We start from the raw sequence: 16575 nt of genomic DNA on the forward strand, positions 1-16575 counted from the left end.
TGGTCCCCCTTTCTTTCTGAGACTTGGAAATGGGGGAATGAACGCCTGTGCTCTGTGTTCAGTTTCAGCCTAGAAGGCTTGGCAGGAGGCGCTGGGGTCGGAAACACGCCATCCTCATCTCTGGAAGGAAACTCTGCAAACGCCAAAGAGCTCAGGCACCCGTTCGGGGGTGAGGAACGGGGAGACTCTCTGGTGTCCCTTTCAGAAGAGGATCTGGAATCGGGCCAGAGAGAACATCGGATGTTTGGTCATCAGGTAAGGCTGACACGCGGACATGTTGCTAATTTGGGAAACCTTCATTTTATTTTCCTAACTATATCCTCAGATTAGGAACAAAGAAGGCAATAGCCATGTTAATATGAGGCTAGCAGCTACGATGACTTACCCTGAATCTAGTTCAAAGCCAGATTTTAGCACTTAATACTAATTAAAGAATATCATTAATCTGCATAGATTTAAATACACCATCAAAGCAACTTTTTTTTTTTTCCATGAATCCTTACCCAAGGATATTTTCCCATTGATTTTTTTAGAGAGAGTGGAAGGGAGGGGGAGAGACAGAGAGAGAGAAACATCTGTGTGAGAGAGACACATCAATTGGCTGCCTTTTGCATGTGCTCTGCCCAGGCCGCTCAGGGCCAGGGATCTAGCCCTCAACCAAGGCACATGCCCTTGATCAGAGTCGAACTCAGGCCCCTTCAGTCCCAGGGCTGACGCTCTATCCACTGAGCCAAACCGGCTAGGGCAAAGCAGCTTTTTAAAAAATGAGGAGCCTACCTGGGATATTAAGCCGAGATTTTCCTTCTTTTCCGAGAACTTCTTTTACCACGCCAGGAGTAAAATGAGTCTCGGAAGGTGTTACATAGCATTACTGAATCTCCCAGTTCTCAAAAGCATAGCACAAGCAGCTCCTTCCTGGAAGAAATGTCTTATCACGTCTAGGAAAGGACTGTTCTCGCTCTCCTTCCTGTTGCTGCCAACATTGCCTTCTTAGTCTCAGCCCTGATCAGCTCTTACTGTCTCTCACGGTGACTCTCTTGAACGTCCTTGTCTTGAAGATCATGATTTCCTTGTCTCCCAAATCAAGTGACCTTTTCTAAGTGCCCACCTTAAGCCCTTCCTTATCCGCACCACTTCTGACAACCCCTCGGGGAGGGGGCGGTTTGGGGTTGAGAATGTGGATTATGTGCTTTGCTGTCACCTGTGCTGCTCCCGGCGCTCTCCCAGCCTCTTGGGCAGAGACTGGATTGATTCCTGAGTGGCTCCCAGGACACACACCCAAGTGAAACACTTCTAACGAAGCAAACAAAAAAGCTACACACCTGGCTTTGGGCAGGCGGATGGAGGTTCTTTTTTATTGTATTTATTGGGGTGACGTTAATTAATAAAATTATAGGTTTCCGGTGTATAATTCACCAATACATCTTCTGTATATTGTATGTGTGTTCACCACCCCAAGTCAATCCTCCCTCCATCTTTGTTTATCCTCCCAATACCCTCTTCTACCTCCCCACCCCCAAAACATTTCTAATTAAACAAGCAAACAAAAATGTTAAACAGCCTGTACCGTGAATAGGCAACTGAGGTTTTGTATAGAAATTTAATTTTTATTGCTTCCTACTACATAGCAATGATGTGGCCCAGTAAATCTGGCACCGGGGGGTTACCTTAGTGATCAGTGTGTCCCTGTGGTCACGTGCAGGCCTGAGGGAATTCAGGCCTAATGAAAAGCAAATTGAAGGCCTTAAGGGCTGTCGCTGTGCCTCGCCTTCCTGCACCTCTGCTAACTTACAGTTTTTATCTTGTGTGCAACTTCGGAGCTGGTATTCAAGCTCTTGTATCTCATGTGGACAAGTTGTCTGCAGCCACTTCCTGTTAAAAGTCTCTGCCTTTCCCTGAGGTCATGTTTCAGACCTCACAGTTGTATTGGAAACATAGCAACGGTGCCTCTGACTCCATGGTTACAGAGGAAACAGCTCTAAATAATCAGAAGTCCTCAGTGCCCTCCAGTGGAGTGAACGTTAGTAACGGGGTTTCATTGCTTCCCTTCAATGCGCAAGTCAGAAGGAGGAGGGTTTCAGCCTGCGTGAAGGGAAGGGTTTATCATCGAGTAATTACCCATTAGAACAGGCTCCCCAAACAACAGAAGTGCGCTGGGGACACTGACTGATGCTGTTTCAGAGCTGCTACTGCAGGAACCTCTGCAGTTGGTGGGATCAAATGGCCTTGAAGCCGCGATGAGTTTGCTGAGGGAGTTAAGTGATCCCATTTCAGTCACCCTCACGTAGAGAAGCAGTCTGAGCTGAGAAGAGGAAGTGAGGAGATTTAGGCTTCTTTCCAGATACAGGGTTGCTTTGCTTGTGATCTTGAAAGTCTTTTTCTTGCATCTCTGTTTCCAACTCTTCTAAAAAGATATATACTTTAAAAACCATTTTTACTGATTTCAGAGAGGGAGAGATAGAAACATCGATGAGAGAGAATCATTGACCGGCTGCCTCCCCCATACCCTCCCTACTGGGGATTGAGCCTGCAACCTGCGCGGGCATGTGCCCTGACAAGGAATCTGACCGTGACCTCCTGGTTCATAGGTCAATGCTCAACCACTGAGCCACACCGTCCAACTGTTGCCGACTCTTTTTTTTTTTTTTGAATTGTTTTCAACTCTTTAAGATCAGAATATTCTTACTGTACTTTTATAAGAGACATTTAGGTTTTCAAAGAATAAGAACTGCAGCTTGTTTGATATTTCTAGTGAATTTTTTTACCTGATTATGCATTCAGCAGGTGTTAATTAAACTTTACCTCACTCAGTTTGAAACGTTATTAGGTATTCTTGCCACTGTAAGGGATGGATACTCTGATTACCCCCAGGTTACCGATAAGAAACGAAGGCTCAGAAATGAGTCACTTCTGTGCAGTTGAGCAGCTGCTGAGTGGGGTCTGAATGCAGAGCCTGCGCTGTTGCCCGGTGCTGCCTGCCTTCCCTGACTTGGGCTAGAAGGTGGAGTTCTGTGCTCATCTGGAACATGAGAGCAGCACTTAGAACCCTCTCTCCACTTTCTGTTTGCAGACCTGTCACAGATCTAAACAACAGGGGTTCAACTACTGCACGTCAGCCGTTTCTTCCACTTTGACAAAATCCGTCTCGTTAATGACCATCAGCCATCCTGGGTTTGACAGTGAGTATGCTCCTTTTTAAAAAATTAACTATATTTAACCCTTATTCTGTCTTTTTTTTTTTCTTTTCATTTTTACTCCCTATAATATTACCTTCCAAAATTTGCTTGCCTCTTCCTCGGCATGAATGGCTCATCATTTAAACCAGCGGTTCTCAACCTGTGGGTCAAGAATAATGAAAATACATCCTGCATATCAGATATTTACATTACGATTCATAACAGTAGCAGAATGACAGTTATGAAGTAGCAATGAAAATAATTTTATGGTTGGGGGGGTCACCACAACATGAGAAACTGTATTAAAGGGTTGCGGTGTTAGGAAGGTTGAGAACCACTGATTTAAACAGAAAAGGGTAGAGAGATTTCAGTTTTGTGATCTTCCTCCTCTTACTACCTAAATATCTCCCGAATACCATATATTTGGGGACCTAAACTGGACACGTTTTTTAAAACTGTCTTTTGAAGTAATTGTAGGCTCTAAAATGAGTTGAAAAAACAGTACAAAGAATTCTTCACCGCGAGCCCCCCAAAGTTAGCAGAGATGCTGCACAGGGCGTTTGCAATTGAAAGATGCTCAAAGACATATTTGCATTGGATCCAGGTATTGGTCACAGAAAGGCAGCTTGTTCTTTGAGAAACTCACTTTTCGGTGTTATGAATAGTCAGTGTGAGACCTTAAAAATGTTTCCCCACATATTTTCAAATATAATGTGATAAGGCTTAAATGTAGGTCTAAAGTTCTTAGCAGCCAGGCCCATCTTTCTCGGAGCAGAGTTTTGACTGTTAAAGAAACCAGGACACTGTCCCTCGTGTTCTTTAAATGGCTTCGTCTAATGAACACCCTTGTCTGGAGGCCAAATACGTTCTAGAATCAGCCTCTGCCACTACTTTCCAGCTTTACCTTTGCTCTGTCTTCTTCCTTCAAAGAAATTGGCTGCTTCTGCCAGTCTTGGACATTTGGACATTTCTGAAAGTGCACATTCCCGGAGCTGCCATCTGAAATGTCATGTATCATTTGTTAGGTTAGAAAAACAGACAAACTCAGCCTTACTTCTAAGCCGGCATCCGTTGCAAAAATCCAGTGATGTAGAGGAAAATACTGAGTAAAGGTGGTGACTAAAGTATTTCTGTCTCATTTTCTGGGCGGAAAACTAGACGGGCGGCAGCTCACTCGGGAACAACACTGGGTGGGAAAGCTTCCTAACTCAGGTCCTCGACTTGCCGCGTTGATGGATGAACGTGATGACTTGCCGACTCCTTCCAGAGGGTCAGAGAAGCGCTGGCGCTGCCTGTGTGGTGTGGGAAAGTGCCAGCAGGGCGGCCCTCAGTGAACCAGCTCCAGGAAATGTGTGTAGCGTTTCTCCTGCTTGCATCAGAGAGGACTGGGTGGAGACGTACATAGCTTCCGGATAGAACTTAAGCATAAACTTCATTTTTGCTTTACAGAATAATTCTGTGTTTGTTTGTTTTTTAAAAATTTTTATTGATTTCATGAAGGGAGAGGGAGAGATAGAAACATCAATGATGAGATGGAATCATTGATCAACTGCCTTCTGCACGCCCCTACTGGTTGGGGATTGAGCCTGCAACCTGGGCATGTGCCCTGACCAGGAATCGAACTTTGACCTCCTGGTTCATAGGTTGACGCCCAACCACACCTGCCAGGCCGGTTTTTAAGCTTTTCATTGCTCGCATCCAGCAGATGCCGGCAAAGGGTAGAGGAACTGCTTGGTCAGTTGTATCCCTGGAAGAACTCGAGCGCATTAGTGGCGGGAATGTTGAAAGGAGAGGTGTCCCCCGAGATGTTTTCACTTCACAGGCTTCTCTGATGGGGTTTGATTTCCCCCTGCGTTTTGCATGGTTATCACAGAGAATGGCGTTCACGGACGTGCTGGTCCTTCATGTCATTCGTGTGCCTCCTTCACTCCACGTGTGGGAATTGGCTGAGTGCTGATATGTCCCTTGATGGGAACACGGGCTTGTCATTGAACAGTTTGCATTAGACTATGAAAGCGAAGTCAGCCCTAAGAGCTGAACTGTGCCGCTTGCATATGTAATAGGCACCAGATCTAACGAGATCACCAATGAGGTGGCTAGAGGTCAGGGTGCACCCCCGGAAAGTTAGGCCTCAGGGCTGAAAAGGGTTGGTTGGTTTTGTTTTTAATGTTTTATTGATTTTTTACAGAGAGGAAGGGAGAGGGATAGAGAGTTAGAAACATGGATCAGCTGCCTCCTGCACACTCCCTGCTGGTTATGTGCCCGCAACCCAGGTACATGCCCTTGGCTGGAATTGAACCCGGGACTCGTGAGTCCGCAGGCTAATGCTCTATCCACTGAGCCAAACCAGTCAGGGCTGATAAGGGTTTTTACCTCTACTTCCTCTGCTCACTTTCTCTTTTTCTGACTGTGGACAATGGGATGAGAATTGATGGTTTTGCATTTACTTTTTTAGAACACTGTTAGGAAAAGATAACATGGATAGATATGTCAGGACAAACGTTTAGTCAGACAAATAGAGTTTTTTCTATTGGTCTTGCGGTTCAGTAACAAGTGTGGATTATATGCATAGTTAAGTGCATGTACGTATTATATATTTTATATTACATACATACATACATACATACATAGACCCTTTAATTTGTAGTTAGCAATATCAAAGTTCAGACCAAAACAAAAGTAGGAATTTGCTACGTGAATTAGTATATGGGAAGCAGGGCTGAGGGATTTGGGCTTCTTACCTGAGGGCAATGGAGTGATTTAGGTTGATTAAATTGATTAGTTCATTGAATGAAATGCTTCATAGAGACCACACTGAAGAGTGTGTTGGTGGAGAGGCGGGCAGAGCAGTGAGAGGCTGTTGCATGATTTCGATGGGAGTTTGGTAGCCTGACCCAGGCCCTAGAGCAGGGCATTGGGAAGAAGTAGATACTCAGAGAATTCTAGAAGACCAAATCAAAAGGACCGAGGTGTGATGTCAGGATTCAAGGGCGGTGCCCACGTTTCTGTTTCCAAGAATGAGTTATATTTGGGTCCCACTCACCAAATGCAGGGGTAGAGGGGAGGAGCAGGTCTGCAGGAAAAGACAAGTTTACATAGGTGCCTGTTTCGTTGGAGCTGCCTGTGGGAAACCCCTGCAGGGGAGCAGTGAGGAGACCGCGTCTCTGGCATGAAGGAGAGGTGTGGCCTAAGGTAGAAGCTATGAGTCACCAGTACACGTGGTGTGCAGTGTCGTCAGGAGGTGGGAGTGAGTGAGTGAGTGAGGAGCAGGAGAGCCAGGCTCGGAGTCCTGATGCTTTTCTTTGAAGGGAAAAGAAACTCCAGCCATAAGTTACGACCATTCAGAACAATTTACTTCTTGTTTTCATAACCTAACGAGTACATACTTGTTTTATGGATTTTTCAAGCTGCGTTAGAGTCTGCATACTCAGAAATAAAGATGCACCTGGGAATGAATTGCATCGTTTACCTAGACAGGAGCCATACAGGCCAGTGACATTATTCTGTTCCGCGTGGGTGGGAGGTGCCTGTTCCCTCGTCCTGCTGTCACCGGGGCCTGTTCTAACGTCTCCCGTTAACCACTTCTCAGCGCAGCCGCAGCCGCAGCCCGCACGGCGGATCTCCTTCTCCGTCAGCATCTCTCCGCTCCTCCTTAAGTCTAAAACTCTCTTTTCTCTCGGCTCTTCCCATTCCAGTGAGGAGGAGGAGGAGCAGAGTAAGTAGCCTCTTTGCTGTCCGGCGGCTGCTCTCCAGGCTCTGACCTGCACTGGGGATGCTCTGGGCTCTGTCCTAAGAAGCTGACGGGGGGCTTCTCTCCCCCTGCATGCCACCTCCCTAAACCATTTGTCTTCACGCTTTGCTTTGACATTAATTCGGATAAAACCATCTTGTCCTCTGTACACTCCCTACCCTGACTAATCCAGTGGCCTGGTTCCGGGGCATGAGATACCGGCCCAGGACACAGATGCCTCCAGAGGCACGGGGGGGTGTTCCCATCCGCCCTCGTGCCTTCTGTGATGCTGACCTCACAGAACTTTCCGCTTGATCACGCACTTGTCCTTTTTCCTTGTTGCACTGGTTTTGTCTCATGGGACAGATATCTACATGTCCACTCAGGGTATCTAAGAGCTCAATTTGAACTTTTTTCTTCTTGCCTTTTCCTCCTACTTTCTTTCCTTGGAACTCCCCCCCCCCCCAATCCTTTTCCGACACTGTAGGTTTCAGATCAATATGTTCTTATTTGACGTTACCCAGTTTAAAAACCTGACAAGGCTGTTTCATCTCAATGTATTCATAATAGTGTGGGAAGTAGGTCAGCATGGCGGATAAAACAGGCCCCAGTAGCGTTTCTTCTGCCACTAGTAGAAAATTGTGATGATGAAAACGATGATGGGCTGATAAAGGTATAGGAGCTTGAAGAAACCATTGAGTCAAGAATACAGCATTCCTCAAAACATATTCCTTAAACTCAGAAACACCAGTGAGCATTGGGGGCAGGGAGGCACAGAAGGGTTGTTTCATGGCCAGATAAATGTAAGAAACTGGTTTAAGCAGGTTTTAGGTGCTGGTATGTACACTGTGAATGTCCCAAGGCAGTAAGTGTTCAATATACTGTGTTCACAAACTTACTAACAAATTAATTTAATACAGATTGCTTTGCTTTTGTCATTAATTATGTGATGGGAATAACGTTGGTTATTTCATACTCAGAGCCATTGAGATTAATGTCTGTTTTTAGAACCACCTCTAAAAGAGCATAGTAAATGAGTGAAAAAGGTTTTCAGCATTGGGAAGGTTGAAAGCCCTTACAGGAGTCAGAGTCTCCCAGTGTTCAATTACATACTGTTGGTGCAGGTTTTTAATTTATTCGACAGAAATCTGCTGGGAGCCTATTTTTGGCTAGTCTCTGTGCTGGCTGGTATTTTTATGGCTTTTCTTTTCAGTTTGTTAAAATTACTCGTGTGGTGACTTACTAGGTAGTTGCTTAAGTGCACAAGAGTCCTGGCAGGTGGAGAGTTAATGCTGCATATAGCCTTCAGGGCCCCTGATGTCAGCCAACCTTTTCGCCCCTGATGTCAGCCAACCTTTTCGGGGAGGGGTGTTTGTTTTGTGTAAGTGAATTAAGGCCTAAGGTTAAAATGCTGCTAATTTCACACCTAGACCAGGCAGAACTGAGGGACAGGTCCCAGATCTCACTCTTATGGGTTCCTCGGTAACCATGCATCCTAAGTGAAATAGAAGATCGCCAAACAGGTAAACGGAAAACTAGAAGGCAGACATTTGAAGATGCGAAGTTTAAGTTTCTTATGCAGTGTTCCTGCCTGTGGGCTATGTACTTAGTAATAACTACAATTTTGCATTTCTGTTCAGAATCTAGGACAGTTTGGGAGTTTAGGGGTTAATAATAATGGTGTGCCCTCTGTTTGTTCTACTTATTGCCCTGCTGTCTGACGCAGCCTTGGTTTTTTTGTTTTCTTTGTTTTGAGAGGGCGTTTATGAAAGCTGGGGACAGGGAAACGGGGGAGGACCTAGGATAGAAGCAGCAGCAGGGGCGCCCCGGCCTGGCTTAGCCTTCGTCTTGATGACCCTTCAGTGTCTGGTCCGGGCATTGTGGAAGGACCTCAACATCTGTGTCATCCCCTCCTCTCCCAGACGAGGAAACGAAATCCTGAGATCTCAGCCCAAGTTAGAGACACGCGCGGCCAAGGCCTCCAACGCCAGCTCGGACGCTGCTTCCTGCTCACTCACCCATCCCAGGGGGGCGCAGGGAAATATCACACACATTAGCTAGGCTTTTAGTATAGGAGTGTCTGAATGCAAAGTAAACAGCACACCGAATATGACATTTCATTTCCCATTTTGTATTCTTCCTGTGACATCATCTATGAATGACGGCCAATAGGAACTGAATTTGATAAGAACAAGAATTAAACATGTTTTATGTATGTTTGAACATTAGAAAAACATTCTTAATTTGGGGTTTGTTCTATTACTTGAATCCTGGATTAAACATTTTTCCTGGGAAATTCACTCCCTACCATCATTCTAATTTGAGGGTTTCAAGTTTCATTTTCTTTCTACCAAACCCTTAGGAGGAGAAGGCACCACACACTGGCTTTCAGATGCTGTCTCTGCTTCATCTGTGTCATTGTAAACGTTTTAGACATTTTCTCTATCTTTTGAGGTACAAGCCTTTGGTTCTCACTATTTCTCTGCCATTTTTGTGTTCTAGGTTCCCGGTCTTTCCACAACACCAGCGCTAATCTGACGGAGAGGTACTGTCCATTTATTTGTTACTCCTTTTCCCAAGGGGAAATGCAGACAATCCAAACTGTGTTGTGGCATTTAATTAAGTTAATTGAGTTCATTGGGTTCTTACTTTTTTGAGAGAGAAATTTGGAACGGTGGTTAGAAGTGGTTTGTAATGAAGACTATCCTTTTTAAATAATATCGTCAGTACTTTTTCTACTTTTATTCTTTGCACTGTCCTAATGACAAAGGGCTTGCATTTATTCACATGAGAAACACTTCTGTTTGACTTGATGAGCTTGTGTGCTCTTCGCTTATGGGGATTTTTTACTTCATAAACCTAACACCGTTTGTGTGTGTGTGTGTGTGTGTGTGTGTGTGTGTGTACAGTAGTCTGTCCCCTTTGTCCTTAGGGGCTACATTCCAAAATCCCCCAGTGGCTGCCTGAAACAACGATAGTACCAAACACTATGTATACTGTATTTTTTTCTATACATATATACGAATGATAAAGTTTAGTTAATAAATTAGGCACAGTAAGAGATGAGAGCAGTAACTAATAAAAATAGTATAGTTATAACAATATATTGTAATAAAAGTTGTATGAATGTGGTCTTTCTCAAAGTCTCTTACTGTCCTGGACTCCCCCTACTTGTGATAATGTGAGATGATACAGTGCCTTTGGCAACAGAACATGGGCTGTTCTCCGACCTTATTGTATCAAATGTTCAGCAGCCCCCGTCCCCTTCTTACTCTGCCTCCCATTTCCATGTGCGCACATAAGGCAACTGACCCGTAGCTACACAAACACCTGACCAGAATGCTCATGAAGAAGGATGGAGAAGCTGTTTTAATTTTAAAAAAATAACTTCTGTAGTCTTTTTTTAATTTTTTTCAAAATCAGTCTTTTTGTTTTTATCTAGTATAACAGAAGAGAACTACAGTTTCCTACCACAGAGCCCCTCCAAGAAAGACTTCGAAGGGAAGAGTGGGACAAAAGTCAGCCGCACTTTCAGCTACATCAAGAATAAAATGTCCAGCAGTAAAAAGAGCAAAGTAAGTGCCATTGGTCCAGCCAGTGGGTCTGTGGTTGAGCATTGACCCATGAACCAGGGGGTCACCAGTTAGTTCTATTTCCGGTTAGAGCACAGGCCCGGGTTGTGGGTTCCATCCCCGGTGAGGGGGGTGCGAGAGGCAGCCAATCCATGATTCTCTCTCATCATCAATGTTTCTGCCTCTCTTTCCTTCTCCTTTCCTCTCTGAAACCAATAAAAATGTATTTTTTTAAAAAAAGACAACTAAGAAACTGGAACCTGACCTTTTTGTCCCAGCCTCCTTATTTCACAGAATGAAGCACAAAGAAGTGTGTTTCAGGCCACAGAGCTAGATAATATTAAGGCAGAACCTCATGTGGTCGACTTCCAGCAAGTAGTACTCTAGGTTTCAGGCTCACCCTTAAACAAAATCTGTCAGTGAACAGTGTCGTCTTCTTTTTTTTTTTTTTTTTTTTTTTAACTCTTTTAATAATCTCAGAGGACTAGAGTTTACTAGTGGGAAGATGAAGAGAAAGGGCAGGAGAAAAGGAGGTAATTGGTGTGAGAGGGTAGTCTGTCATCACTGGCAGAAATCGCATCTGCTGACCTCTTGTCAAAATGACAACACTCTTTTGCAATGAGATGGTTCCTCTTTCTCTCTCAGCTTCAAGATTCGATCTCCGGGGGCTAGTGTATCTCTAGCAATGGAAACCTCGAAAAATTGCAAGTCTGTAACCTTGATTACAATCTATTTCATAGTCTCAGATGTTTAGAGTACCCCCGGTGGCCAAATATATTAAGAGGTTTAAGAGTCACCTTTTGTAATTGTTACTAGCTAACTTTAAATAGGATTGTTTTAGAACCTCCAGTAGAACATTTTAGCTTTTGTCAATGTACCAAGCGATAGTAAGAAATAGGGGAAATACTAAAGCAATACAACTTTAAAATATATTTTTTATTGATTTTAGAGAGGAAGGGGTTTGGAGAGAGATAGAAAGATCAATGATGAGAGAGAATCATTGATCGGCTGCCTCCTGCCTGGCCCCTATTGGGGATCCTCAGCCCACAATCTGTGCATGTGCCCTGAGCAGGAATTGAACCGTGATCTTCTGGTTCACAGGTCAGTACTCAGCCACTGAGCCACACAGGCCAGAGTAACATTTTTAAGTTACATTAATACCCTGTTTTTTTATGTCATTGCACTAACAGGAGAGCGTTATCATGCAGAAGTATTTTATTCTCTAAACCAGTGATTTTCAACCAGTGTGCGACAAGAACGTTTAAAACAAGCAGTTCCTGAGTATTTGGGCAGGGGCTCCGACCTCTTTTCCCTTAGATTGTCAATTAAAAACGTGACAACAGCCAACACAACAATAGGCGTCCAGTGTGTGTGGAGTGCCACAGAATTTTAGTGATTAGTTTGTTTGCCACGAGATGGAAAAGGTTGAACGTGGCTGCTCTAAATGATAACACAAAAATAAGTGAATAATTTCTTAGTGTGATGACACGAACTCTACTGCTTTTCGTAGTTATTGAATAATGGGACTTTTCCATAATGCTAAAACACTAGAAATGCTATTTTTATGACAATGACACATTTTTACTTTTAAATTATTTTTTAAAGAGATATTATTAGAGCTCATCTAATCTGTTTTTATTGATGTACAATATAAGCATTCCTACTTTTAAAGGGAAAATTTCAGCCTTTTCTGAGGATTATATTATATATTAAATTACCACCTCTAATTCTTCGTAAAGTCTCTAGAAATGGTTTGGAAATTTCCACTTTCCTTATAATTAAGGATCACATATAAAGTAATTTGAAGTTATTAACCGAGATATATTACAGTCATTGTGTTAATTTGTTATGTTAATTTTAAATATATGGTAATAAACAGTTTTTATATAATATTCAGAGGAGCCCAGAGCCAGCCACTGAGTGGCTGACGGTTCCTCTTCTGGATAATACAATTTGCTCGTAGCTCCATACATGTAGGATTTGAGAAAGTGAGACTGGTCTTCACGTGTCCTTTTAAGAACTATCAGTAGGTGGCATGAGGTATAGATAAATGTATTGGTTGTGTTTTTGAAAGGCGGGGAGCCTAAACAGGAAGCACAACAGGAAGGTGGCAGTTTCTGCTTTTGTCTCCGAGCACCTTTGACAGAGAGGACTGTTTCCTGCTCAGTGAGTTGCTTGCTACAGAGCGTCCAGACACCAGCGTGCATACCCGCGTCGTGTTCCCCTTCACAGGAGGGGGGTGGCCCTCTTCAGACCTGCCTGCCACACAGCTGTCCTCTGCAGACAGCGAGGACATGGTCAGCAGTGTTTCACACAGATCCCTTATCTCGCCGATACCTTCTTTGAGATCTGCAACGCGACAGGTTGTGTAATCCCAGCCTGTTTCACAGTTGTCCAGAGTGTTCTCTGATTTTTTTAAAAAATTCAATTGTTTGTCTAATGCTTTTTATAAAATGAGGCATTTGTTTCTAATTTTTTTTGTTGTTGTTAATCCTTCCCTGAGGATATTTTTCCATTGATTTTTAGAGAGAGTGGAAGGGAGAGGGGGAGACAGAGAGAGAGAAACATTGATGTGAGAGAGACACATACATTAGTTGCCTCCCCCACACGCCCCGACCAGGGCGGGGATCTACTCTGCAACCAAGATAGGTGCCCTTGACCGAAATCAAACCCAGGACCCTTCAGGCCACCGCTGACGCTGTAACCACTGGGCAGGGCAAGGCATGCTTAGCTTCTCAAGTTAAAACGTTGGCTCAGTCCTTGTCAGAGTTCCCATCCTGCAGCTTCAGCACCATCCACACACACTGCATTTTGGGGAATTAGTTTTGTTTCATTTCCTGTGTCCATCACTTAGGGTAGTTGGCTTACGGGCAGCATTCAAATAGTTAAGCTTGTGTTAAGGAAGCCACTGCCTCCCCCTCCCTCCTCCCTCCCTCCCTCCCGCCCTCCTTTCTCAACCAGTCTCTGGCTTCCTCTGAAGGTTTCTCTAATGGCAGTGCGAAGCTGCTGGGCTCGACCCTGCTGGCATGAGCCCCTCCTTCTGTGAGAGCATCTTTCCTGGCATGGGGGTCAGTCATGTCGGTAAAATGGGGTCGGTTTTATGATGTACCCCAGATAACAGTGAGGTTCATAGGATCAAAACATGGGGAGGTAAGAGCCTGGCTTCTCTGAAGCACTGACTTTAATAAACACAGAGACAGTGGACTGTATTGTTCTGTTTTGTTTTATCCTTGGAAGGATGGCTTTGGGCTGTTGTAAGGATGAGGATATTATTTGTTATGTATTCAGACTTGAAAGTCATTGCAAGGTTTGAGGGAATAAGTTGCCATAGATTTGTTTTACTCTTGGAGCATGCATAGCTTTCTGGAGCATAAAGTCAGGTGCTTTTCAGATGAACATTGTATGTATATATATATATATGGAAAAGCCTTCAACAAAATTAAGTTCAAAGAAAGAAATTACTTGATAAACTTAATTTTTGCTATTGACTTTTATTAGAGCTTTATGTACTTTAGCGGTTACTAATTTCCCCTCATAACAGTTTCCTGTTTTGTAAAGTGAAGTACAGTAGTTTCTCTCCCTTCCTCTCTTGTTATTTTTTATAGTTTAAAGTGTAGCAATTCAGTGCTTAGGTTTTTATTGTGTGTTCTGCTAAAAAGGACTTTGCCTGCACCAGAGACTTAGCAAACAGTCATCATTTCGGTTCTGAGTAGGAGGCCGGGAGGCCTGGGTTCTGCTGATCGTTTGCTGTGTGACCTTTTGTGAGTCAACAAACCTCTCCAGCTCCTGGCAGGGGAATGACGTGAAGGGAGCTGAGCTGTAGGGTCGGCCAGGTCTGCATCGTAATCCCATCTGGGCAGTTACTAGTGTGTGGCCTCAAATGCGGCATTCACCGTCTCTAAGCTGGTAACTAGTACTTATTGACTCCTTGGATGGTTGTGAGACAATGCATGTACATTGCTTTTGACAGTGCATGGCGCAGGGGAGCTCTTCAGAAATTTCGCTGTTCTTGATCTTGATCTTCTCAGCAGTAAAATGGGAAGCACAGTGCCCACCCTGCCTACTTCAGAGTTGCTGAATCAGATGAAATAGCGTGTGTGGAAGGTGTTGATTCAGAAGGCGAGGCATTCAGTAGTTGTCAGTATCACTGGTTTTGGGTGCTCATTTCCCAGGAATTTTTTTAGATTGCAGCAACAGAGTTGTATTCCCTGGAAAATGGGTGCCCCACAGGTAGTGATTGTGAGAACCACGAAGTGCGTTCTTCTTACTCTGCGGCTTGTAGCTCACGGTCCAGTGGGTTTGAAAGGAAACCTCTCAGTTGCTGTTGATGAGCCAGCTGAATGCTGTGACAGTGCTCCTAATAACCTTGACGTTGTCCACTTTAAGTCCCTCCTCCCCCCAGTTTGAAAATTGGGCCAGCGTGAGCATCTGTGAACCGTGGAGTTCCAGTGAGTAAGAACCGAACGTGTAGATGTGGGTGTGATACCTCTGGCTGGAGTGAGGGAGACAGCTCAGAGACGTGCCCTCACTTGGGTTGGGATCGGTGTAGGAAGTCGGAGAGGCGCCTCGGTAATGTTGTGCCCCTCCATCATCGTCCTCTCCCTCAGGCTGCTCCCGAATTCCCGCCACCCTCTGCCCCGCGCCGGCAGCTGGCCGAGCTCATTGCTCGCTGCTGTGCTTTGGTGTCCTGAGGAGGGCTCTGGGCCACTCCAGACGCCTGGCACCTTCCCTAGCGCTGGAGGCCTCTTTCCGGTGCTGGGCCTTGGGCACGGTGTTTGCCGGTGCAGACCAGCACCGAGTGAGCCAGCGACAGAGCTGCTTAGCCTGACCAGACTTCCTGTGTTTGTTCACAAGTTAATTTTTAAAAAATGGTTGCCCTGGCCGGTTTCAGTCAATGGTTAGAGCGTGAGCCTGCACACCAAAGGGTCATAGGTTCGGTTCCCGGTCAAGGCCCATACCTGGGTTTCTGGCAGATACCTGGTTGCAGTTTAGCTCCCTGCCCCCAGTCAGGGCGCGTGTGGGAGATGGCCATCCATGTGTCTCTCTCACAATTGGTGTTCCTCCCTCCCTCCCTCCCTTCCTCCCTCCCTCCCTCCCTCCCTCCCATCTATTCTTTCTGAAGAAGCCATGGGGAAAATATCTTCAGGTGAGGATTAACAACATGTAAAAATAAAGTAAAACATAAGTTGTCTAGGACAGTGTGCCTGACTTCTGTTCCAAGCATCCGCCCACCACTGCTGGCCACATGGCATCCTGGTGGCTCAGGGGAAGGGAAGGCCTTCCAGTGCTCAGTGAACCATTCTTTTCTTTGGCAGGAGAAGGAGAAGGAGAAAGAGAAACTCAAGGAGAAGGAGAAGGACTCTAAAGAGAAGGAGAAGGACAAGAAACTCCTCAACGGCCACGCGTTCAGTGCCATTCCCGCCGTGGGCCCCGTCAGCTGCAGCCAGTGTGCGAAGCCCTTCGCCGGCAAGGACGCCTACGCTTGTGCAAGTAAGAGACGCGCTTCCTCCTGTGCGCGCACGGACCTCCTTTCTGTTTCCTGACCACCCTTCCCCTGTCTCTTCCTCCTCTGTTTGGAGAAGTAGCCCTTTGTATACCCTTCTGTAAACACCATGAAGAATTAGTTCTAGGTGTAGAACATAGAGCCTGTCTGTTTTTGCAGAGAGCTCCAGTGTCGGACTTTCTGTCCTGTTGTCCCCGGGCCCCAGCACAGTCTCACAGGCACCAACTTAGGAGCCACCAGTCGTCCCCGGTCAGGTCAGCGTGCTCCCTTTCCTTCTGGTACCCGCTGTGTGCATCAGCAGCCTGCCAGCATCACGGTGTGCAGGCGGCCAAGGGAGACTGCCTCTGTGCAGGGGTGCTCCCTGTGACCTGTCACCCCTGCTGAAAACCACCTGGAACGCCAGTCTGTTCTCTGAGCATGGTTCCTGCTTTTCTTTTCTTTTATTGTTTTTTTAGTAGATTTTTATTGATTTCAGAGAGGAAGGGAGAGGGAGAGAGAGATAGAAACATCAATGATGAGAAATATTGATCAGCTGCGTCCTGTACGCCCTCTACTGGGGATCGAGCCCCCAACCCGGGCATGTGCCCTGACCAG

General features: G+C 45.3%; 1 protein-coding gene across 17 annotated transcripts in view; it reads left to right on the top strand.

Annotated features, from left to right (window-relative positions):
- The window catches only part of AKAP13 (A-kinase anchoring protein 13), a 195271-nt gene that overhangs the window by 148604 nt on the left and 30092 nt on the right, over positions 1-16575 (top strand). For all 17 annotated transcript variants that reach the window (XM_059678194.1, XM_059678195.1, XM_059678200.1 and 14 more), the window contains 5 exons: positions 63-255; positions 3071-3179; positions 9409-9451; positions 10349-10481; positions 15794-15968. In XM_059678194.1, the coding sequence (XP_059534177.1) occupies positions 63-255; positions 3071-3179; positions 9409-9451; positions 10349-10481; positions 15794-15968 (653 nt within the window). The remainder of the gene's footprint in view (positions 1-62; positions 256-3070; positions 3180-9408; positions 9452-10348; positions 10482-15793; positions 15969-16575) is intronic.

Source organism: Myotis daubentonii, chromosome 21, assembly GCF_963259705.1.
Source record: "Myotis daubentonii chromosome 21, mMyoDau2.1, whole genome shotgun sequence".
NCBI lineage: Eukaryota > Metazoa > Chordata > Mammalia > Chiroptera > Vespertilionidae > Myotis > Myotis daubentonii.